The sequence below is a fragment of the Saccostrea cucullata genome, unplaced genomic scaffold, assembly GCF_032062105.1.
Source record: "Saccostrea cucullata isolate Sc308-1 unplaced genomic scaffold, CSIRO_AGI_Scuc_v1 ctg2281, whole genome shotgun sequence".
Taxonomy (NCBI): domain Eukaryota; kingdom Metazoa; phylum Mollusca; class Bivalvia; order Ostreida; family Ostreidae; genus Saccostrea; species Saccostrea cuccullata.
The window spans coordinates 1-26,861 of record NW_026936876.1 but is presented as its reverse complement, the minus strand read 5'-3'; the positions used below and the strand labels follow the sequence as shown (position 1 = coordinate 26,861).

Below are 26,861 nucleotides of genomic sequence, written 5' to 3'. Positions count from 1 at the left end.
TGGGTTCCTGATAGGTACCTGTAGGGGCATTCGGTGCACTACCACCAGTATAGGGTATATCATTAGTTATCAAAATTTCCCTTTCCTTACTGGCATTCAGCAGACCTGATCCTCCATACTTCCATAATACTCTGATTACAATAACAAGCAATATCATACTTGTTATCGATACTTGAGAAATAACTGCATTTTCTTGAGATTCCTGAACGATCTCATTTTCTGAAAAATGGATCCAGGTCATTACCATCAAGGAACATCCTATCAAAGTAAAGAGTACCCAAATGAATAGGATTCTCTTTAAGTTTTGTCTTGGATTGTACTCGTCTTGAACAGAAAGACCCTGCGAGTTTTGACCGAACTCCTGAAAGTTAGGGTTGTCTGGCATTACTCGACTTGTGGGCTGCAAACTTGTTCTACACCCCGCATCAACCTCTATTCCAGAGTCATTCAGAGGAGCTGGACTGTCGAAGTACTGTCCTACCTTTCTAGGCGTAACTCTCCTCCTTACAATGGGTGTATCCATTTCAAACTCAGTGCTGTTCCGTTCCGGTGTTACACGTAGAATAACTTCTTTGGATCCCACCGCTGCCACCAATTGTAACGTTTTTCTCTAATGGGTGTTTTGTTGATATCCACGTCACAAAATATTGTGGATCCCGTGTATAAGATAGGAACTTTAGATCTTTCTAGATCTAACATCAGAACAACGACAAAGTTTGTTTCAACGAGTGTATTAATAATATCCAAACGTAGTTTACAATCCAGTACAAGCAATGTATATCAACTCACTAACTCTTTCTCCTTATATACCCTGTCTGACACCTAACGTGATTTAGGGCACCTAGTTAGGGCGTTAGGCTCCATCATTAGGGCACCTATTAGGGCAATCGGCTCCAAGTATTAGGGCCTCTGCACCATTGTTAGGTGTCAAGACACTTGATACATTTATAGCATCTGATAAGCGCCATATTAATTAGGACACTAATTAGACTTCCAAGATAAGGGCGCTAATCAGGTACCATGGTTAGGGCTTATCAGATAAACCCTATATAATTTCTTATTTCTGTTTTACTTATAACAATAACATATTTTCATGCAAAACAAAAACATTACAATTAATTCATTGGCTCTCTTTGAAAGTGCTGATTAGTTTTTTAAAAAACCAAAAACATATACATGACAACGGGTGACTATGTATTACACAAAGGAATAAACAATCGCCGTCAAAATAAATCGTAACAGCGGAGACAATAAGATTAAATCGGTTTAGGTTTTAGTGTTGTAGTATAAATTACAGATTACAGAAAACTTCTTTGTGTCTTTGACTCCGTCCCCGGCCAATCAGCTTTGAAAAATCAGCAAATGAAATGAGGTGTTACTTTGCACCGACGAGAATGTTTGATTCAAATAAAGAGCAAAATGAAACATCTTGGTGCACTGCATCCCATATGATGGTTGCAGACCCAAATGCATTACTCCAAATTTGCATATATCGATAAATTCGGACACATACTCATGATTGATGAAGGTGCTGGAGTCTTTTGTTACTCTAGTGGTCTCTTTAATTATTTGAGGTAGTTTTCATACAATTTTTAAGATTTGAGTTTTTATTTTCATTCACTTTAAAATCACCAATGATTTTAACGTTATTATAATTAATAGATACATATTGGAATTAATATGGAGATAATGAACCGAAATAAAGCTCAAATATCCATAGAATAAATACAATTCTTCCACGATTATTGCAAAGATCAAAGAAAAGTCGCGGATAATATTCTCCAATTAATCATGAACGTCATCAAATAATTATTAGATCAGAAACACGTATCAAATCTGAACAATTCAAATGCATGTTTGGCTGTAGAATGAAATACTTGTTGTTTAGACCGCATCGATGTGTCGTCTTTCGCAGTAAAAACACAATAAATTACATAAAGTTGCTGATGAATGTCGGTTTTTATAGCTAAGCGGGGCTATTCCATGGACCTCCCTACACATTTAAACAACGTGATTGTAGTCCCAATAAAGTAGTAAAACAGGAACATGATTTTGTAATTGTATATTAATTATAACTGATCAATACAAATTAAGAACAAATTTGTAATTTAAAAAGGCTATTTTTAATGAAACGAAAGCTCAAATCGTCTGCATTCCATACACAGGTAAGCAAACAAATGTGACAAATTATGGTGACCTAATTTGTTTCTCTATAGATGAAACGATCAGCTGTTTTTAGTGCACATGATAGAATAGAAATAAAGAACTTGTTGTCTTGTATGATGGTCTCAAAATGTGGTTTGAAAAATAAAAGCTAACACCTCGGCTGTTATCTTTCAAACAACTTTTCTCGAACTGTGGGGTTATTCTGGAACATTCACGAAAACGCGGACTTTATTTCTTAAATCAGAGCAGAGGAAACGGGGATCTAATAAACATCAGAGGTGGGACTAAGTGTTATGGAGGGGAAAGCATCCCCTGCCGACCAGTCTCACCAGCTGTGTGCTCCTTGTCATGACCGGGAAATAACGGAAAAATCCGTCGTCAATTCAGTGTATAAATAATGGACTAACAATAAGTATGTCATTCTTCTAAAAAAACCAGTCAACATTTGACTTAATGATAGACTGTGTTTGCTGACAAGGTTATTGTATCAATCACAGAACTATAAATGACTTTAAATGAGACTTTAATTATTCCTAATCATAGATAAAATTTAAGCAATGGTTTATGTTTAGAAAGCAAATATATTGTATCGTTTATTGATTTATGAGATTCATAACCATTTATGTTTTTCTTCGTCAAAACACGGTATTATATTTGTTGGGGAAAACAAAGTTCTTAAAGATTTATGCTTTTGCATCTTGTTTATTTTAATGTTTACGAAAATAAAAAGATTTGTACATAAAATGAAATGAATGACGACTAAATGATAAAATACAAATATTTTTAAGTCGGTTAAATAAAGAGCTTGCAAGCCTTGAGGTCATGATGTTCTTAGCATATCCGGAGATCATTATGAAACATTTAAGGGACCAAAGTAATTCTATTTTATCAAGAATTTAATTTAGTTATATAAGACGCATGAAGAAGTATAAATAGTTTTTATAAATAAACTTCAAATTATGCTGTGATTGTAGTTGATTGTGACGATTCTTCTACATAATGAGAAAACTTATGATTTCAAAACTCGGTACCACAGGCTTTCTGCTCGTGTTCGTGATTTTCTTGGCCTATGGAAAAGGTATGCCTACGTTATGTTTTTCTTATTATCAAAATAGGAACTGTTTTTTTTTATTTGAATTATTAAAAGCAACTGCTCTGTGCTAAAGCATTATATATACTTCTTGAAGAACAAATTGTACTGAATTTTTTTAGTTATTTAAATTGTTAAAATGATCTTTTTCATGGCATTTAGATAAAATCATTACACAATGTTATAAGAGAATCGTACTTGTCAGCTTAGAGCTGGTGCGTGTGTGAGGGTTTGTGGGTGTGAGAGTGTGTTTCAATGTATCTACTTATTTTAAAATCGTATTTTTCTAATTCAAAATATTCTATAGAAAGAATTAGAGAAGATGTTAGACTACTTCTTCTTGGTGAAACTGGTGTTGGAAAAAGTACATTTGGAAATACAGTCATAAAGAATGAAAGTTTTGAAACATATCTGTCTGCACAGTCTATAACTTTGTCATCATCAATGGCAAACACCACATTTAGAAATAGGAGCATAGTTGTCACAGACACACCAGGTTTTCTTAACACGAGACTCACCGATGATGAAGTTGTAATGGAAATACTTGGTTGCTCAAGAAACATGGATATGAAAGTGGACAAATTCCTGCTGTTCATAAATCCTTTAGATAGTCACAAACAGTATATAATCCAGTCATTTGATTCTATTTTTGGAAATGATGCATATTCTCATTTAATAGTCATTTTTATGGATATTAAAGCCAGATCAGAAACAGAATTCATAAAATATCTAAATTCTTTAAATGAAGAAAATGAACTTTACAATTTAATAAATAAGAAGAACGTGAGTTGTTTTACATTTAGTTTTAATGATAACGAAGAGGTTCAACAAAGACAAATTGACACAATTTTAAAAACTGTAATAGATTTACCAAAGCCAAATGGAAATGAAAATTTTTTCAAAGTACCTTGCACAAAACTTGAATATGAAAATCAAATGCCCAAAATATTATTTGCTATTTCCATTATATATGTTACATGTATATCTTTATTAGACTGGATTTTGTCTTCCATGTATCTGTTTTGTTTATGTTAAAACTCCCCATGCTTAAAACCATATTAAAAATGTTTCATGCGCCCAAAAGTTCCAACTTCTTAAAATGATTACAGGTAAAAGGAAATATTTACTTTTTTAAAATTAATATACTCTTCTAATTGTATATATGTACGCTGTATGTGTGCTAATAACTTTTGTATCACAGTATCGTGTTGTTGTTTTTTAGCAATAAAAAAGTTATTGTTTCATGTTCAGAATTTGATTGATTAATTTATTGATTTTATGCTGTTTTATTTCCTTTCAAAATTTTCTTCACCAGTATATCACTAATTCTAAATGTATAGTCTCAATATTCGCTTTAAATATTGTACCTTGTTTTAAGTAATATAACATTTCAAGAAGTGGTGTGAATCAAATGTGGATAACCACAAATTCCAAAGAACTTTTGGAGAAGAAGATGGGGGAACAAGGCGGGCCGAATGCCTATAGCGTCGGATACTATTCAATATGTGAATTGGGAATTTAAATAACTTCTCATCATTAAAATTAATGAAATTATGGAAGGAAAAAAACCTTTTCTGAGAGAAAAAAAAATCTCGTAAAAACTTTTATAAAAATATAAGGTGATATTCGTGGGATTCGAACCCTAGCGATAAAAATCTGACGTATGAGTGATAACGACTATCATACTGCTTTGAGACTAACGAGCTAACCACTAAGCTAAATGGCTCATGCATGAAGATTTATGGTATTTAAATCATGTTTGTGATATGACCCTTGACTTAGCGGACTTGAAGTATTTCTCGGAAAGATGCGAATGTTTTGTCATAAAAGTGTACTTTTAAGGTAAAGTGAGTCTCTGCTCCATGTTTTTGTAAACCAAACAATGCATATTTTATTGCAAACTTTGAGGATTATCTTTAAAAAAAAATGGAGCAAAGACCCACTCATATTGAAAAAATTTTGTTAAAGTATAAAAAAAATTATCGTTTTTTTGTCCTTTTTAGTGTGTGTTTGCTTTTTCATAGGCAAACATTTTCAGTCTTTGTGATATTTTTGTAAATTGTAGCTATTTTACATTAAGTATACTTAAATATTAGATAAAATATCAAATAAAATTTGGATATAATTGAGATTTAATTTTTCAGTTCTTATCTGTCGCACTATAGGCACTTCGTCCGCCCTATCCCCCCATCTTCTTTGAAATCACAAGATTTTACCAAAACCAACCACTTGAAAAACTTAAGTCTTTCAACTTTATACACAGGCATAATTTATTTTCAGACATTATTTTTCTTTATAAAAATAGAGCTATAAAGAACCAAAAATGAAAAATCAAATTCAAAATCAACATGTTTTTAAATCATTTGACTTTGTATCTTTGTTATAAAAGCAAATTCATTGTAATTCATCTTGCATGAAACATTATAATAGATCACATACATGTTATATACTTAATCATGTGATCAAGTTTGGGCCAATCAGAGAGCTTGGATTAAATAATAAAAATATTAAATAATAGAAAATAATATTCCTTTATAATTATCTCATCAATAGAATCCATGATCCAACGAGAGTAACGAATACAACGCAAACACTTATTGACCCGACTCTAACACATAACGTTGACGCAAATGAGTCAGATGTTCTAAATATAGACTTCATTTTAAGTGATCACAAAGTGACTTATACGAGGTCATTCAAAAAGTTGGTAAACTTTTGTCATAACTTTTTTATTTAACGTCATATTATGACCAAATTTAGTACACATATTTTAAAGCCATATATGAAGTAACTGATCATAAGAATATAGTTTTGAAAAATACAAAATTAAGTAACGAAATATAGTTAATACATTTAAATTAAAACTTTTCATACAATTCTGAACACGGAGAACACATCGTTTCATCAAAGAATACGATTTCATCTACTCTGTATTGTGTTATTTAAATTTTTTGTATTTTCTTCGGAGTCGGAGAAAATTCCGAGAACCCAAAATTAAATTGTGATATCTTTATAACGCAATTGACTTAGATTTTGTAATTTACGGAAAAGTTCTATCTTTATATAAAGCAATGATACAAATAATAAGTTTTTTTTTATAATTTTAGTCTAAAAATTTTCATTGTACATACGCCATATATGTCTTTAACAACAAATTCAAATAATTTGAGGAAAAAATATCTTGATAATTATCAAAATTTAACTATTTACTAAATTTAAACTTTATATTATCTAGAGTCATACCTCAAATAAATGGCACTTAAAAAAATAAAGTTGGATTGTTTAAATTAAGTATCGTTCTATTACTTCAGATGCTAAAATTCAATGTGATACATCGCTTCGTTTAAAAGATATGAATTTCTGAAGGCAAATAGACTTCATGAAAATAAGCAAAAAACGATGACGTCGAAGGACGTCACGGAGCAGTGAGTAGCGATAAAATTTTGTCTTGCATTTGGGAAACCTTTAAAACAAGCTCTGAGAATGCTTGGTGAACCAGTAAATAGATACAAAATGTGCTATGCATTTGTTTACAATGGAAATGACTATTTTTTGAGTGTTAGAGACTTTAAATCGGGCCCTGAACGGTCTACGAAGAAACAAATAATAGTAAAAAAAAAGATTGTCAATGAGTTAGTAACGTCATGAAACGTGATGTGTGATTCACTTTTGCGGAACTTGTGCAAAGAGCAGTTACGCGATAAAGAATTGAAAACATTGAGAATCTACCTTTAAGGTATTTTAAAACAATTGCTAGCGAACTAGGTGTCAAGGGCTATGGATACGATTTGATGAAGAAGGTACAAACCGTGTATGTAATGGAAAAAAAGCTTAGTAATTTTGAGAAACTTTCTCAACGTTGATTTTGACGTCACGGTATTGTTAACCGTGCTCCGTGGTGACAAAACATGCTGCTTTTAAATTTGACTAACACGTGTTCCATTTAATCAAATCGAACAAAACTTTACACACTGACAAAATAAATGTTTTCACATATAAAAATGTGTTGATCTTAAAAGTTGCAAGAATAATATGATGATGGAGGACATTGTCTACATATTTTTGAATGACCCTCGTATTTAAGGAATCACTGTCTAGTTAGTATAGCATACCAGGACATCAACGATAGTGGGAAGCATGGGATAATTTGCATAAAGGGCGAAGCCTTTATGCATTAATTATCCCATAAAATTAATTTTCGGTAATGGAATTAAAGCCACTCAACCGTTAAATAACTGATTTGGCAAAGTTAAAGATGTTCTCTTTTTTGGTGCATAGTCATAACTCGTATATTATGTTCACCCTAAAGTTAGGGTTTTGCGTTTCGTTTGAGTTTCAGTATATTTCAATTTATGTCCTTATGTTTGCCACATCTGCTTCATATTTGGATGTTCTGCTGGCTATAGACGATTAAGACCAATATATTAATTCTACTACGATTATTGCTGATATCAAAGAAATACCGCGGACATCATTCTCTAATAAAACACGAACTTCATCAAAAACTTTTCAGATCAGAAACACGTATCAAACCTGAACAATTCAAATGTATGTTTGGCTGTAGAATTAAATACTTTTTTAGACTACATCGATATGTCGTATTTTGCAGATTTACAGCTGTAAATTGCATAACGTTGCTGATGAATGTCGGTTTTTATAACTAAGCGGGGCTATAGATAGTTTTCGATTGACCAAGAGTTACTTCCCGTTGGTCGCCATACTGGAGGTCCAAACGCTCATATTCCTTCATTGTTCAACCAATTTAAAATTTTTATATTTGCTATTCTGAATTAGAAATCATTATTTTTCTGAAGTATATAAATTTTTGGAAGCCTCCTTTATTTTAAAAAAATTATTTGATAAAGATTTTCCACCAAATATTTCTGCTATAGTTTCTTAAACTTGGTAAGACAAAGAGGGAAAATCACTGAGTCGACCTCCAATATGGCGGCCAACGGGAGGTAACTTTCGCTAAATTCAGGCCTATCGAAAACTATCTATTCCATGGACCTCCTACACATTTAAACAAAGTCATTTTATACTAGTCCCAATAAAGCAGTAAAACAGGAACATTATTTTGTTATTGTATTTTCATTAATATTAATCAACACATATTACAAATAAAGTTGTAATATAAAAGGGCTATTTTTAAAGCAACGAAACACGGGTACTTGATTTGATTCGTATACAGGGTACCTCTACTTCTATTTACCACAAGGTACCTGACTCATTTTCAGGCACAATAACTTCAAACTCGTAATCTGGTAATAAATCAATCATTAACCTACTTTAAACAGACATTGTTTGCTTCAAGAGACTTTTTACTTGTCAATGAAAACGTTGTAGACGTCTTGCCGAGCTTTTTTTTTTTTTATCAAAAACAACTTATTTCTTCCTCGAATACATTTTTAAGACTTTTCTTGAAATACAAGTAGTTCTGGTTGGGTTACAGATTAAGGATAAAAGCAGAAACCTCGGAATGGAATACTCGGAAGCCTTTGGTTTTATCGTACCCTGAACCGGAAATTGTATCCTGATAAAAGTTTTAAAATGTTTTGAGGTCATTTTTGAGGAATAAATGAGTAGTGTCCAATAACGAGGACCGACCATAGACGTCTGAAAAGATTTAATTGACAAGAAAAAAGTATCTTGAAGTGTACGATGTCATTTTAAAGTAGGTCTTTGTTTGATATATTAGCAAAATACGAGCTTGAAGCGGGGATTCCTGAAAATGAGTTAGGTACCTTGTGGTAAATATAGATAGGGGGTAGCCCGTATACGAAACAAGTGCCTGTGCAATGGAAGCTCAAATAGTCTGTATCCCATGCACAAGTAAGCAAACAAATTTTCCCTCTGGTGTTAAATGGATCAGCGTAATCGAGACACGGTGACCTTATTCGTTTCTCTATAGGAAAAACAATTACCGTATTTTAGCGATCTTAGCTGAATAGAAATAACGTCCTTGTTGTCGTGAATGATGCAGGATAACCTCCTCGGTCTCGAAATGTTGTTTAAAATATAAATGCCTCGGCTAGCGCCTCGGCTATTACCTTTCAAACAACGTTTCTCGACCTCGGAGGTTATCCTGCAACATTCACGAAAACGCGGACTTTATTTATTAAATTACAACTAAAATGCTCATAAGACATAGGTAAAATTTAAATAAGATTTCATGGATATAAAGGCACATTCTATACATTGATCATGAAATATAACACAAAACTTATTATTACTGTGAAATAGTAGCTGAAATTTTAAATATGATTTTAAGCTTAAATTTGGTTTCTTTTTGTTTTACACTTTATTGAAATTGTCGTATTTATCATGGTATTGACTGTCCCATAATTGATGAGTACGTAATCTTTATTTCTTGTCTTAACTATTAGTACAGACATATATCTATCACCTAGAAGTCATAAAATGTAGAAATTTGATTTTTTTTACTAGCCAACTGGAGTGGGGTTGCGTTTTGCTGGTTTTTGTAATTTATCTGTTTTTTCCTATTTCACAGGGGTGCCGTACTAAAACGTCTGACATTTCGTTAAAAATTGTTGTATCAAGTTAATTTTTTCTGTTTTGACTTTTAAATAGGCTATAAAAAGCACCCACAACAAAAAAATTTAAAAAATTTCATTTTAAAATTTTTGTCTGGCATTGCTACAGAATGTTCTGTTTGCCTGAATTATTCATAACATTAATTAATTTACCTTTAAGAGCGTGTTGAAGCCGGACCTTTTGGTGTTGAAGGATACTTGAGAGCTGGTGAATTTGACAAACTATTAAACAACATTTAATTGCCTTTCACCTTTCTTTTAAACTCACAAAAGTTTCCCATAAGGTAAGACATGGGACACATATCTTACATGAAAACGTGAAATTAATTTGGAGAACTAAAGCGTCCATTAAAATTTTCTCAATATCTTTTTCGTATGCACATTTTGTTGTCAGTTACCCTGTGAATATTTCACTGCACTTGGCCAAAAAAAACGTGCATACGGGTGGCGCCATTTAAATTATCACGTGAGCTAAAGTAGAACAGCATGGATACGTACTACATCCGAGGTTTTTCTCGACATGATGGAAGTCGCCAAGTGATGTACCGACTGTTAATCGATAGTTCAATGTGTGAACTGTTATGAACATGTACTCTGGTGTTTGCACTTTTCAACAAAGGTAGGGACGAAGCAATCATTATTACATTGTTATCCTCCAAATTTTAAGGATAAGCTATCCCACAATGCATTGCGATTTTCCATATATGGAAGTAATTTGGTCTCCATATTGAATTTTGACTATCCTACTAAAACGTAGTCTGTCTATATCTATACCTGTTTAGGCCCAGTACAAATATTTTAGGTGCTAATAGGCTACTAAATTACAGTTGCAATCTAGACCTCTCTCTAGATTGAAATGAAATTCATATATTGAATTTAATAAGAATAATTATCATTAATTGTATCACTTTACAAAACTTTAAGGAATATTTTAGCATAGTTACTAGCGCAATTAAATGAAATATTTTTATGTAGACATTTTATATACTTCAGACTATATTTATATATGGTTTTTTTTTGTGTGTTTTTTTCGTAATGGCGTACATAACAGCACTTAATATACATCAATCCAAAAAGCTTGTAACAAGCCTCTAGAAAAGTTTTTATCAAAGTGATAGCTTGTTACAAGCCTCTTGAAAAGTTTTTCAAAGAGGAAAGGAGAGGGGAGCATAATCTACGTTACTACGGGTTTATCTAGCTGTGCCGCAGGTCCAAGAATACGAATCTCAAAGAAGTTACATAGGTTCCGTTATCAAAGCTTCCGATAATGCTATTTTTTAAAATTAAAATAAAACGTTACAGTATTAATTTTGTGCTATTATTTTACTCTCACTCCAAGTACACAGCATTTGCAGGCCCGTGAGAAGCAATATCAGTTCGGGGGGCATAGCCATACATTTATTTGGCCATGCATTGTAGACTTTGTTAACGATGGGGTAGCCTGCTTCACCTTTCAGAGTAACCAGGATGCTTTGTCGGCGACTGTAAAAGATTCCTACGCAAAGGAAAGCGCGAAACTCTGTACAGAAACCGTTGCGGCCGCGGAGCTTCGCTCATTGTTCATTCGCCATAAAATAGAATCCGACATTTAACACTTAATATCTTTGAATATACAGACTTTTTCGAGATAACCTTTATCTTTATGTTCCGGATCGATAAATCCAGGGCGTATATTGTTCTGTCTGTCTGTCTGTCTGTCTGTCTGTTTGTCTGTTTGTACGCAAACTTTAACCTCCGCCATAACTTTTGAACTTTAAAAGATAGACACTTCATATTTGGTATGCATAATTCAATTATAAAGCACTTTCAAATGACACCAAGGTCAATGACCTTGTGACCTTGGCTGCGACTTATATGCTAAAAATAGCTTTTTTCTACAAACTTTAAACATTCGCCATAACTTTTTAACCATGAAAGATAGAGACTTTATATTGGGTATGCATACTTTACCCATTAAATTCTTTCAAATGACGCCAAGGTCAATGACCTTGTGACCTTAACTGTGACCTATAAAGAGCTTTTTGTAAAGTGAAGTAATTCACCATAACTTCCGAACCAAGGAAGATAGAGACTTCATATTTGGTATGCATACTCCACTAATCACGTTCGTTCAATCTATACCAAGGTAAATGACCTTGTTAGCTTGATATTGACCCATATGCTAAGAAATATTTTAAAAACTTAACCTTTTGACATTGACCTTGGAGATTTCCGTACTTATGAAAAAAAACTTTAACTTTGGCCATTACTTTTGAATGGTAAGGGCTAGGGATTTTATACTTCACAAATGTAACCCTAATGAGAAGACCCTTTATTGAATACCAAGACTTTTGACTCTTTGACTTTGACCATGGAGTTTGACATACTTTTAAAAAGCAAACATTGACCATAACATTTAAACGGTTAGGACTAGTGCTTTCATACATTACATATTTAACTTTTGTGACGAAACCCTTCATTTGATAGCATGAACTTTGACCCTTTCACCTTGACCGTGGAGTTTGACCTAACTTTTAAATTTTTTAATCTTGGCCATAACGTCTGAACAGTCAGGGCTTGGCCTTCAATTTTTCACATATGTATTCTTTGTGACAGGACCTTTTATTTGATCCCAGTTACCTTTACCTTTTGACCTTGACATTGGATATTTCATACGTATGAAAAACTTTAAGCTTGTCCATAACTGTTGTAACCTAGTGATCTCATACTTTACATATGTAATCTTTGTGAGAAGACCCTTTATTGGATACCTATAACTTTGATCCTTTGGCCTTAACCTGTAAGTTTGTCCTAATTTCTTTTAAATGACCTTGTAGATTTCCAAACTTATGAAAAAAATTTAACCTTGGCCTACTTTCATATTTCACAATTGTATTTCCAGTGAGAATAGCCTACTTTTGGTACCAATATATTAAATTTGCATTTAAGAAAAGTTTAATCTTCGCTTTGGTGCAATACGGGGGCATCTGTGTTCATCTTGTTATCTACAAAAAAAATATATTTCGTTTTTTAAACTGAGTAAATCGATGACCTAGCCTTGTTTTAGATAACTCAAGCCTTTCTAGGGCTTGAGTAAAAAAAAATAAATTACAGTATTTTACTGTTTAAAATGTAATTACACACCTCCATTGTTCGCCAATATGACAGTAATCTTTCTCAGTTAAAAAAGTAATCTTATTAAGTGCGTTGAACAGGCCGTTGGATTTCCAACTATAAACGTTTGAACTAATAAATGATTAAAATATAATTCACTGTCTTACAATATGTGTCTGAACATATTTTTGTCTGCTTTCGATTTCATATAAAGTTTAGGTGTATAATACCTTGTTGAAGGTATGAATCATGCACAGTAGATAAGATAAAGTCAACTTAAAAAGGAAAAAAAATAGAAAGAGGTCATCTTAAAATCAATAATTCGTACATTTTAAAACAGACCAGGATGCGTAAGTACAGTTAAGTATTTTTCTTGTTTGTACACTGAACACATTTTTTCATAGATAACTACTTCTGTTAGGGGTTCCTTAAATTGTATAAAAGCAAAAATTCAACACACAAATTAAATGTAATTGGCAATAAATTTTGAACACAGAGCTATTTCAGGCATTTGCATAAACGAATTATGTTGACAAGCTGAAATTAAAATCACAATAAAATTTGAATGAAATATTTTTTTCTTTTTCTCTTCCTCAATCATATTGTCTCTTACAAAGTTATAGATAGGAAACACATAAAATTGTCCCTGCACGCATATATTTATGCAAGCTCTAAAGGGGCTTGAGTTATCTTAAATGTTGCTAGGTCATCGATTTACTCAATTTAAAAACACGAAAATATATAATTCTTGTACATAAAAATATTTCTAGAAACAAAAATGAAGTTTATCTCGAAAAAGTCTGTATATTCAAAGATATTTAGTGTTAAATGTCGGATTCTATTTTATGGCGAATGAACAATGAGCGAAGCTCCGCAGCCGCAACGGTTTCTATACAGAGATTTCGCGCTTTCCTTTGCGAAGGAATCTCAGGTTACTTTTACAGTCGCCGACAAAGCATCCTCGTTACTCTGAAAGGTGAAGCAGATTACCCCATCGTTAACAAATTCTACAATGCATGGCCAAATGAATGTATGGTTGTGCCCCCTCCCCCCCCCCAACTGATATTGCTTCTCACGAGCCTGCAAATGCTGTGTCCTTGGAGTGAGAGTAAAATAATAGCACAAAATTAATACGCTTTTTATGCTCCGTAAACGAAGTTTCGGGGTATATAGTTTTTGTTGTGTCTGTCTGTCTTTCTAGCTGTCTGTCTGTCTCTTTGTTTGTGTTTCTGTCTGTATCCCTGTTTGTCTGTTTGTCAGCAAAAACTTTAACCTTGCCTATAACTTTTGATTTAGTGTAGCTATGACTTTCATATTTCATATGTGTATTCCTTGTAACAAGACCTTTCTTTAGGTACCACTAAATTTGAACTTTTGACCTTAAGAGTTTGACAAACTTTTACACAAAAATTCCAATCTATAACTTCGGCCATATCTTTTGAACAGTAGTTACCAGGACTTTTATACTTCATATATGTATTATTTGTGGCAAGACCTTTCAATGAGTACCATCAATTTTGACCTTTAGACCTTGACCTTGGGGATTTCCGTGTTTATGAAAAAACTTTAACCTTGGCCATAACTTTTGAACGGTAGGAGCTAGGGCTTCATACTTCACATATATAATTATTATGAAAAGACGCTTTTTAGATACATGTACCAAGAACTTTGACCCTTTGACCTTGACCTTGAGGTTTTACCTACTTTTTTTTTACAAACTTTAATATTGGTCATAACTTTAAACGGTAAGAACCTGCACTTTCATACTTTCCATAAGTACTCTTTGAGACAAGGCATTTCTTATGACTCTTTGACTTTGACCACAGAGTGTGTCACACCTCAACAAACTTTAACCCTGATCATAACCTTTGAACAGGTGGTGCTAGGGTTTTATATTTCACATCTGTAATTCTTGTGAAAAGGTTTTACTTTAGGTACCAACATATTTGATTTGCATTTGAGAAAGCTTATCCTTTGCTATGTTGCCATACGGGGGTATCAGTGTTTCACAAACACATCTTGTTATTTTAAAAAATAGTATAGTCTTAAGCTTTCATAATGGAGCTTATATAACTTCTTTTGGATTCGTACGGAATATGTCTTGAACCTGCGAAAAAGCTAGATAAACCCGTAGTTACGGAGATTGCGTCCCCCTTTCTATTTTGAAAAAAAAACTTTCGTAGAGGCTTGAAACAAGCTATTTGGATTGATGAATATTAAATGTTGTGATGTACGTCATTAACCCCCTTCCCCACAGTCACGCATTTTAACACATATACCTTTACCCCACATCCACGTACTTTAACGCACATTGTGTTCTTGACGTTTTCTGCTCTGATACCACGTACAATTCTGATGGTATGACAATAAATGATAAGATAATAATTTTTTAAAATTCCATTCTAATATATTTTGCAAATAATAATATGTTTCCTCGTTTTAATATGTCCGAATCGTTCGATTTGTTAGACAAAACTTGGGTTGCGAGACAAATTAAGGTCTTTCTTTTGACACTAGATAAGCCCAGCACCTGAACCACTGGGTTGGTGATGTGGTTATTCCCCAATATTGTGTGAGATGGGACCTATGATTCAGAATTTATCAAATTCTACAAATAAATTTTTATATGTAAAATATTTGATAAAAGTGCGTGCAAAAATTGACAGAAAGAATGGATAAAGTTTTTAAAAAATTAAGTTAATGCATACTCATACAACTGAAGAGAAAAGAGGTTTTATTCATAGAATAAAGCTTTGTTTTAATTTACATTTAATATTATTTCTTGATCGATTTAAATTCCTATTTGTAAAAAAAACAATATTATTGTTTCCGCCTTACACAGCAAAAAAAAAAACTAAAAAAAAAATATAAATACACAATTGGAAAGGCAAAAAACTAGAGAAACGACAATATCATGTTGAAAAAGATGTAGGTTAATTCAAATTTAAATGATTTCATTATCAAGTCAACGTTTCAAATATTCGTAAAAAAGTGTTGCACTTACTCGTATGTATTGATTTGTAAAAAGTGTACATAAAACAAAGTATTCAAGAATATTTTATGCAAGTAATCTACATACTTGATTGATATTTTAAAAAAAAAGGGCTGTACAAACAACAAGACTGTGAGCCAATGCACGCTAGTCATACACTGCTCTGATGTGAAAATACTATACAATTATGTACTCTTTTGGTGTTGAGTATGGTTTGTTATTCACCTGAAAAATATTCATATTCAATATGGATATTTTTCTGGTGAATAACAAACCATATTCAACACCAAAAGAGTTCATAATTGTTTTATTATAGAGTCGGGATTTGAATAAATAAGACATTGAAGCCTGTATGACGACACCATTTTTATTTGCGATCTTCCATTGTTGCAAAAAAAAAAGAAAAAATCTCCAGATTACTGTTTGTAACCTCTGTGTTTTCCATTCCGAGTTTCTCTATGTGTAAGACGTCCAAATGTTAAAAAATAATCCTGAAATAGGTTTGACTCATTGTTTTCCTGCTCAGATACGTAGCTCGCTGCAGCCATTGCAAACATTGTTTACAACATTGTTTGATGTTTTCATTGTGACGTCACAATGCCGTTGCACGCGCATTGACCCTCCGGTGATTACGGCCTAAAATCCGGTGAATATGTAGTATTATGAACTGTTTGCGTTTGTATAGATTATGTAGGGACTATAAATAGACTCTATAATAATCTATGTTATTAAAATTTACACAGATTCGGTTACTGGTGTTACGAACGTAGCTTCTTTAATTCTCTTTTGTTATATGATTGGATAAATATATTATTGTAACAACAAATCCATAAAATAATGATCAGAAACATGCAAATATAGTATTTGCATTTAATCTTATTATTTAAGATTACTGTATTGTGTTTTGAGATAGAACTATCTATCGAAATGTTTATAACCCGAAATTCCTCGAACGGGATCCACTTGCAACTTATGTATACTTTATAAACCAAACAGATAATTCATTTAAACCTATTATTGAGCAGATAAATCCTATCTGAAGTCTTGTGTAGCACTTGTGTATTACCTACAATCATCTTTTATCACGTTTCTATCGAAAACTGCATCCTAACCCGTACATGCGATCTATAGGCAACATGGCTTCCTAACCCGATCGAATATTATACGCGGGTACTGATGCGTGTGTAAAACGTCATATCCGTAGTAACGTAATACACAAGAACGTCATATATAAACAGCGATCAGCTGATTTGATTGGCAGAACACTTCTCCTCGCATACGGATATGTCACATACCACAACTGAGGAGTTTCGTTGGGTAATTGTTAATTCTAAACTTTAATTAGTGGGAGCTGATGCCTGACCCACATTTGGGATAATCTATTTATAGAATCTTTTATATAAATTATTTCATATTCATTGTAATAAGTGTAAATTCTAGAGCGGGATAAAGTTATGGGAGAGAATTACTCCCACAAATGAATTGTACTCCCGCTAAAGCCTGAATACTAAATCATTACTTATCATTAATACTATTTATAGAAAGTGATTTATTACTGAAGAACCAGATAAGAGTTTATCTATTAATAAAATTCTTTGTACTTTTATTAAAATCTTTATTCTTTGTTCAACAAACAGAATTGAGAGACCCGCAGGTTACTTTCACATACGGGTAAAACATCAAGCGGGTGAAACGTAACACTGGAATATGCACGGATAAATAGGAAGTTGACATCAGATTCAAACAAAAATAAGTCCTATCATATGACATGCCATAACAAAGTATGTGCTAAAATTTCAAGCATCTGCAATATAAGTACATGTGTACTTGCTGGAAAAAAAGCGACGGAAATGTGTTATGTTTTGCAAGACAGACGCACGGATTAAAAGGCAGTTGACATCGGATTTAAAAACGATACGGTCTGATTTAATTCTTCGACCAGCTATATGTTTTTGTTTTACATAGGTGTCGGAAGCAAATTGAAAGTAAGAGGCGCTAATTGAAAGTGGGGGGATCAACCAACAAAAAAGGTAAACCCATTTTTCAATGCCTTTACATATATTACACATATATTTGCAGAAAAAGGGGGGCTTACCCCCCTCCCCCCCCCCGGTTCCGACGCCTATATGTCATAAACAGAAAAATAAAACATTTGACATAACCATGTGAGTGGATAGTTAACTCGTGACTGTATTAAAAGGGTTGTGCAGAGATACATGCATGAGGAGCAATGCATTTAGGCGCTCCATTCTTTGGAGGGGGGATAAACATCTTTCACCAACAGCGATCCAAATTAATTCCTAAATCTATCTCCGGAATTACCGGGTTTCTGGTTGACAACATCTATGTGGTTTTAAGAGACCAGGTATTCCAACAGTCTATTAGAATTCCCATGGGTACAAATTGCGCTCCGTTATTAGCAGACTTATTTTTATATTCATATGAAGCAGAATTTATGCAAAATCCTATGCGTGAAAAGAAGAAAAACACTTGTTGTGGCCTTCAATTCGACATTTAGATATGTCGACGACGTATTGTCAATTAATAATGGTAATTTCCATACCTACGTCGATACGATATATCCTGGTGAGCTTGAGATAAAAGATACCACAGAGTCCGACACTTCTGTTTCATACTTGGATATTTCACTTGAAAAAGACACTTATGGTAATCTAACAACCAAGCTATATGATAAACGTGATGACTTTAACTTTTCTATCGTCTATCTTTATGCAGCAATATACTTTCATCAACTACATACGGAGTATATATATCTCAGTTGATTCGATATGCAAGAGCATGCTCTACGTATGAACAATTTCTAAAACGAGGTAAGTTATTGACAAGCAAGTTGACGAAACAAGCATATCAGCAGTCTCGTTTAAAGTCATCATTTTGTAAGTTCTATGGTCGATACAATGACCTTGTCAGCAAATACAGTTTATCATTGAGTCGAATGCTGACTGACGTTTTTCATACTAATTGTAAGTCCATTATTTATGCAATGCATTGACGACAGATTTTTTCCGTTATTTCCTGATCATGACAAGGAGCACACGGCGGGTGTGACCGGTCGGCAGGGGATGCTCACTCCGCCATGGCACCTGATCCCACTTTGATGTTTCGGAGGTCCGTGTTTGCTCTGTTCTTATTTTGTAAATTGTATAATGGACTTTGAGATTGAATAATGTTCGTTATCTCCATGTCCTTCTTTCACAAATCTCAAAAAAGAATTGAAAATAAGTTTCCAAGGGACAATTCAAGTTGCCCTTTATTTTCAACACAGCTGGGTACTTTTAGTTGCCCACAATGCATTGCAGCTGATTCAGCAGTAGATAAAGTAAACAGATAGCTAATCTACATGCAAATTTATGCTGACGTCAGAAAAATCTAGTGGTCTCGATATGTTTAAGAAAACTTTAATCTTCGCTATTTTGCCATACTGAGTCATCAGTGTTTCACTTTCTTATAACTTTTGATTGAGAAGAGATAGGGCTTTCATATTTGACATGTGCATTACCTGACAAGATTTGACAAAATATGTCATAAAAATGGCATCACACCCATAAAGATACCGAAAGCGGTGGACCACAATTGTTTGAATTGTCTTGTTCTTGTTAAATTCAATATATGAATTTTGTTTCATGTACATGTATTTTATTCAACAGAAGATTGAACTCAGTAGCCCTCATCTTATACCATAATAGGATATTAATGACACTTCCTAGTTGACTTTCTACAGCTTGAGTATCTCTGACGTTTTGTCAGTACATACTCGTTATATTTTCGCTGATTATGATCTAACGGTACTCGGGGACTTGAAATGTTGTTTATGCACCCAAATTCTGGCTCTCAATGTGGTGACCGTTTCGCCGATGTAGAATTGGTTGCATCCTCCGCAAGTAATAACAAATATTAATATTTTGGACTCGCGTGTCATATCCGAATTAATAAAGAAATCTTTTTTTATGAAATTATATTACGCTACTTATTTTAAAACAGGAAATATGCCACATCACCTGTAAATGCTCCATGCACTTAAATGTATTAAAATATATAGTTGCAGTAGATACTGGCAGGAAAAGAGTTCACTGTTGCATCTAACTAATGAAGAAGGATATGGAGATAACGAACAGTTTTCAACCTCAAAGTCCATAAAACAATACAAAATAGGAGCAGAGCAAACACGGACCTCCGAAACATTAGAGTGGGATCAGGTGCCATGGAGCATCCCCTGCTGACCGGTCACACTGGCCGTGTGCTCCTTGTCATGATCAGGTAGTAACGGAACAAGTTGCTGTCCTTTAAAAAAAGGACTACAATACGTGGACCATATGCATGTTTTCTTTTAACCGAAATTTAATCAAAGAAAATTTGTTAAGTCTATTGGATATTAATGTAGGTTCGTTGGCATTTTCTACAGTGATCGCTCTACTTTGACCGATAGTACTTTCACAGCAAAATTGTTAAATTTTAATTTCTGATTAGCACATAGTTTTGTTATTTCCAAATCCAGGCTATTTTGATACATATACAACCCATAATGGCTGGTAATTAACATATACCTGAACTGAATTGAACTGATTTTTTTTTTTAGTTTCAAAATTCAGTTCAGGTCTGTAGTACGCAGATTTTTTTTCTGGAGCCCCCCCCCCCTCTCCCCCACATGGAATACCGTTGCTAAAGGCTTGTATCAAGCTGTATTTGAATCCATATATATCTAATTCTCTTTGCGAGCCTTGATGCACAAATTTAATGCTTGTGAAGACTTGTTTTATCTTTTAAAAACTTAAGAACTTGAATTAAAAACTTCATTCAACGACTAGTTCTAGGTTTTTAAAAGATTCAACGACTAGCTAAATGTAAGTTCTTCATACTGTTTAAAATGCTTGTGCCATAGATTCAATGTTTAGTTCGTGTTTAAAAGTATGTGTACAAGATTAAAATTTGGATCCGCCAATGAACTCTGAATCGCATCATCTCGGGTCTCTGTGTCAAATGTCGGAAAGCTAGTCGAAAAGGCCCGAGAAGTTGCGATTGGTGAAGCGGAGTCAGCCGAAGATTGCCGATTGGAACTCTCTAGAATTCTCGCGCATGCGTAGGCATGCCCAGGGCATCCTGTTTAGCCTCGCTTATATATTTACTGCGTGGACCTCATGGTCCACGCAAAAATCCGTTGTCAATGCATTGTAAAAATAATGGACTAACAATTCGTATGAAAAACGTCAGTCAGCATTTGACTAAATGATAAATTGTATTTACTAAAACTTCTGAATAATTTTTTTTTCTAAAATATTTGATTTGCATTATCGTTATAGAGATTATGAACAGCAACATGAAAGTGTATATGCTATTCGTCGTCATTTTCATGCCTCAAATTTCATCATCAGAAGTAGATTGCAATTCTAAAGGTGAGTGGCTTTACTCAGTAATATGAATATGCCTGATTTTCATTCTAGTGAGGTCTTGTTTTTATTCATTATTCCTTGAATTTTCATTAAAAAAATGCATATTATATTTGATAGGAGGTCGTTCAAATGAACGACGTCTACTTTTAATCGGGAAGGCTGGAGTAGGAAAAAGCACGACAGGGAATGCTATCCTTGGTAAAGATATCTTCCTTGCACATGATTTGGCAGCGAAATCAACAACAAAAACGTGTCAAGTTGAAAAGATTAAGAGAGACGGCAAGGACATACTTGTTGCTGATACACCTGGGCTTGGAGATGCAGCATTAGGATACGATTACTTCAGTACACTTGTTGAGATTGCACAAGGTTTTGGATTCATGACTCCTGGGCCCCATGCTATTCTTTTCGTTCTTTGGCCTGACAGAATTAACATTTACGACGAAGAAAGTCTACAAGCATACTATAATGTGTTTGGTTCTGAGCTTTACAAATACACTATTGCTATTTTTACTCATGTACCATATTCTAAAGAAAAAAATATACCACATTTTATAGATTCAGGTGATCAGAAATCGTTTCTAACCAAACTCATGCATGATACAAACTATCGGTATGTTATTTTCGGAGATCCACAAAATAGAACGAGGCGTGAATTGGATGTGAAAATATTACTGAAAAAAATAGAAAAAATGATTGAGCAAAACAAGCCGGAATGTTTTCTAAATCACATATCAAATATGGCAGAAGATGCAATTCAACGACTTGGGATGGGTGATCGAGACAAAGGCAGAGAGAAACTTAAAGAAGCTTTTAATTGGTTGATAAGCATTATTATTCGAGTGGCATTGTCATCGCTTCTTGGCTACTACTTTGGCTTCATATTTAGCAGTATAGGAATTATTGAAGCGATCTTTCAGATTATATTAACTTTTTTTTAATTTACCTGTTACAATATTCTGCTTTAAAAAACAAAGTGTTGATTTCTCTTTGATTTGATATTTTTCATATTTATGCATGAACAAGTAATAAAATCAATTCTAATTTTCCCCGTTACAATTATTACTAGTTTGTCATATGCATGCATATGCAGGCACATGCAATGCATAAAATGATGTATATATCTAATATAGCCGTATATTTTGCATTTATAATGTTATGCTTCGATACTCACAATATATAAACATATCATAAATGTAGAAAAAAAATTACATTGTCAATATGCACATGCATGCACATAGGCGTACATGCAATGCATAAAAAACCTATGTTTTCAATACAATCGCATCTTTTGCATTTTTTTATGAACAATGGAGTCAAAATGTTTACATGGATTATGAAATATATGGAGATAACGAATACTATTCGAGATCAAAAGTCCATTGAACAATATAATATTGGGAGCAGAGAAAACACGGAACTCCAAAACATCGTAGATGGGATCAGGTGCCATGAAGGAGTGAGCATCCCCTACTGACCGGTCACACCAGCTATGTGCTTTTTCTCATGATCGGGAAATAACAGGAAATCCGTCGTAAATTCAGTCTATAAATATAATGGACTAACAATAACGATTAGTATGAAAAACGTCAGTAAGCAGCATTTAACTCAATGATAAATTGTATTTGTTGACAAGGTCATGGTATCGACCTTAAAACTTACGAAATGATTTCAACGAGAATGAATATTGAGTCAGCTGAGATACATATACTCCGTATGCAGGTGATGAAGGTGTATTGTTGCATAAGTAAGGGAAGTTGACATTGGCAATAGAAAAGTTAAAGTCATCACGTTTATCATAGGGCTAGGTTGTTAGATTACCATTAACGTCTATTTCAAGTAAAATATCTAAATATGAAGCAGATTTTATGTTTCATTATCTTTTATCTCAAACTCACCAGAATACTGTAAATGTATTATATTTAGCGTGTACGATATTTTTGCCGGATATTGCTTTTTGAACTAGTTAGTGTGGATTTGATTTAGCGCATTTCTTCATTTTCTTATTTATGTATATAAGTGCGACCCATTTAGCGTTGTTCTTGAATTAGCGGAAGTTTCTTTCCGCCAAAAGTGCTAAAAATATACACAGCCAAATGTATTACTTTTACAGTATATTGTATCGGCAAAAAAATGGACATTACCATTGTTAATTGATATACATCTATCGATGATAGATAAGACGCCGAAGAGATAAGGCGTGTTTTTAGTGCCTTACCTTTAGTCAGGTTAATAGCTTAAATGATAAAGAAATGATGGATCTCAGTGCAAATTCGAATCTTTTTACATCGATACTGAACTCATTTAATGGATTTTCACAATAATTTATTGGTACAAATAAGGTACAGGACTTAACACAGTCAGTGAGTATTCCAGACTTTCTGCATGTTAAACTAAATGCAGAGAGTGTGACCATTAACTATGATGGCCAGCAGCACGAGTTTGTGTCATCTGTGCTTAAGATGCTTCTTTTTCATGGAAATAATAAGAAATATGGTTGCATCTATAAATCGATGTGCGAGTCAGTTATAGTGACTATATACAGAAGCACAAATACAATTCTTATTCAAGGAACTGGTGCATTCGAATGGTACAAGAATGACTTTCTTGACGAAGTAAATAGTGAAATTGATAGCAGCCTAAATGACTCTCTCACAGATTGCAAAATTATTGTCAATCAACCAAGCTGCACATCAACTCCAAGACCTTCAAAACAACATGATTCAAATGCGGAGATAGATTGCCACCAGGGTAGCAGCTCAGAAAATGTACAACTTCTTCCTGAATCTGTACGTTAAATTGCTGACACAGGAAGTAAATATTCTAAAGAAACAGCTTTTGGAAGCACAACAAACAAAAGCCTGTGCCAACGCTTTCACACAAACTCCAAGAATACAAACGAAACAGAAGGCAACTATGACAGAAGGAATGTCTATTAAAACTGGAATATCGAGACACAGCCAATGTACATTTAGTGTAGACAAAAAAGCACCAGTACATCAACAGATACCATGGATACAGATTCCATTTCCGTATGGAAAAGCTCACAACCCACACAGAAAAACAAAATGGTGGCGACAAAGAACAACTCTTACTTACACCCATCCAGAGAGAGCCAGCCTATACCGACTCCTAAGGAACGAGGAAACTTCACAGAGGTTTCTCCATCTATTTCTCCAAGAGACCGAACCCAAAAAACTACCATGGTCATCAGAAGTTCTATTCTTCAACGAACCCGAGGCTTAGATTCCAGTGTGAATGTTAGTAATAATCGTGGTGCTAGCATATCACACATCCGTACAAAACTACAAGAATGTGATTTATCTTCCATCACAAATGTCATCACCCAGGCTGGCGGTAATGATGTAGCTAACCTGCGCACATAGATGCGATTTAGAATGATTTCATCGGAATAATCGCCGATCTTAAGAATACCATTTCCGTATTTATATCAGAAGTGATTCCGAGACGTGATGCCAATGTTACCGAAATTAATGAGTGTTTAAAATATATTTGTGAGGAGTATGGTGCTACGCTTATCGAGATCAGCAAATCATTCAAGCAATAGAATTCCCCTTCCTTTTGGAGAGATGGCATTCATTTGTCTGATCGTGGTACTTCCTTGCTTCTCAAGCTGTACAATGCCTATGTGAAAAGCCTTAAACAACAGCGGTCCTCATCTGTGCAGACATGCTATTACTGTGGAGAAAAATTAAGGCCATTCCTCATGAAACTGCCGACATGGAAACAAAGTAGGATCACAGCAATGAAAGCTGTGCCGATAATACGAATAACTGTCCCACTATCAATGTCAAAAATTATTTTGCATTGATCCTTTGAAAGATCCCTGTTTTGATTGTAATGAATCAATTTGCACGTGTTCTTTAACTAATATTTGCACAAATTATTCAAATTTTAAATCTTAACATATAGATAATTGTTTGAATAAGAAAAACACTTTTTCGAATCTTAAAGAAACAAATCCTAGAAATTCTTCTCAAAAGCCAGATGCTCAAAATGAAATAAAACCAAATATATGTAATTATACCCGCACTTTCTAAAGAAAGTTCGGGTATATTGTTGTTACTCATGTCCGTCCGTCCGTCCGTCCGTCCGTCTGTCACACTTTTCTTCCCTAAACTCCTCTTACATTTTACACAGTAGGCTAATCATCTTTTGGGAGATGGTTGATGGTGTCATGTAGATGTGCAGTAAGGTTTCGGAATTTTGATTTTGCCTTGGGGGGTCAAATGGGGGTCGAAAAATGACGTTTTTTATGCAAAAAGCCTCGTCTTCCCTGAACTCCTCTTACATTTTACACAGTAGGCTAATCATCTTTTGGGAGATGGTTGGTGGTGTCATGTAGATGTGCAGTAAGGTTTTGGAATTTTGATTTTGCCCCGGGGGGTCAAACGGGGGTCGAAAAATGACGTTTTTTATGCAAAAAGCCCCGTCTTCCCTGAACTCCTCTTACATTTTACACAGTAGGCTAATCATCTTTTGGGAGATGGTTGGTGGTGTCATGTAGATGTGCAGTAAGGTTTCGGAATTTTGATATTGCCCCGGGGGGGTCAAATGGGGGTCGAAAAATGACGTTTTTTATGCAAAAAGCCCCGTCTTCCCTGAACTCCTCTTACATTTTACACAGTAGGCTAATCATCTTTTGGGAGTTGGTTGGTGGTGTCATGTAGATGTGCAGTAAGGTTTTGGAATTTTGATTTTGCCTTGGGGGGTCAAATGGGGGTCGAAAAATGACGTTTTTTATGCAAAAAGCCCCGTCTTCCCTGAACTCCTCTTACATTTTACACAGTAGGCTAATCATCTTTTGGGAGATGGTTGGTGGTGTCATGTAGATGTGCAGTTAGGTTTTGGAATTTTGATATTGCCCCGGGGGGTCAAATGGGGGTCGAAAAATGACGTTTTTTATGCAAAAAGCCCCGTCTTCCCTGAACTCCTCTTACATTTTACACAGTAGGCTAATCATCTTTTGGGAGATGGTTGGTGGTGTCATGTAGATGTGCAGTAAGGTTTCGGAATTTTGATATTGCCCCGGGGGGTCAAATGGTGGTCGAAAAATGACGTTTTTTATGCAAAAAGCCCCGTCTTCCCTGAACTCCTCTTACATTTTACACAGTAGCCTAATCATCTTTTGGGAGATGGTTGGTGGTGTCATGTAGATGTGCAGTAAGGTTTTGGAATTTTGATATTGCCCCGGGGGGTCAAATGGGGGTCGAAAAATGACGTTTTTTATGCAAAAAGCCCCGTCTTCCCTGAACTCCTCTTACATTTTACACAGTAGGCTAATCATCTTTTGGGAGATGGTTGGTGGTGTCATGTAGATGTGCAGTTAGGTTTCGGACTGTTGTTTTTGCCGCAGGGTGTCATTTGGGGGTCGAAAAATGACGTTTTTTATGCAAAAAGCCCCGTCTTCCCTGAACTCCTCTTACATTTTACACAGTAGGCTAATCATCTTTTGGGAGATGGTTGGTGGTGTCATGTAGATGTGCAGTAAGGTTTTGGAATTTTGATATTGCCCCGGGGGGTCAAATGGGGGTTGA

At 34.3% G+C, this 26,861-nt stretch overlaps 1 protein-coding gene across 1 annotated transcript in view; it reads left to right on the top strand.

The window, feature by feature from the left end:
- The window catches only part of LOC134246788 (GTPase IMAP family member 4-like), a 35,442-nt gene extending 13,163 nt beyond the window's left edge, over positions 1-22,279 (top strand). Inside the window, exons 2-3 of the mRNA XM_062729145.1 lie at positions 21,214-21,306; positions 21,421-22,279. Of these exons, the coding sequence (XP_062585129.1) occupies positions 21,219-21,306; positions 21,421-22,244 (912 nt within the window). The 5' untranslated portion in view covers positions 21,214-21,218 and the 3' untranslated portion in view covers positions 22,245-22,279. The remainder of the gene's footprint in view (positions 1-21,213; positions 21,307-21,420) is intronic.
- Positions 22,280-26,861: the final 4,582 nt, after the last annotated feature.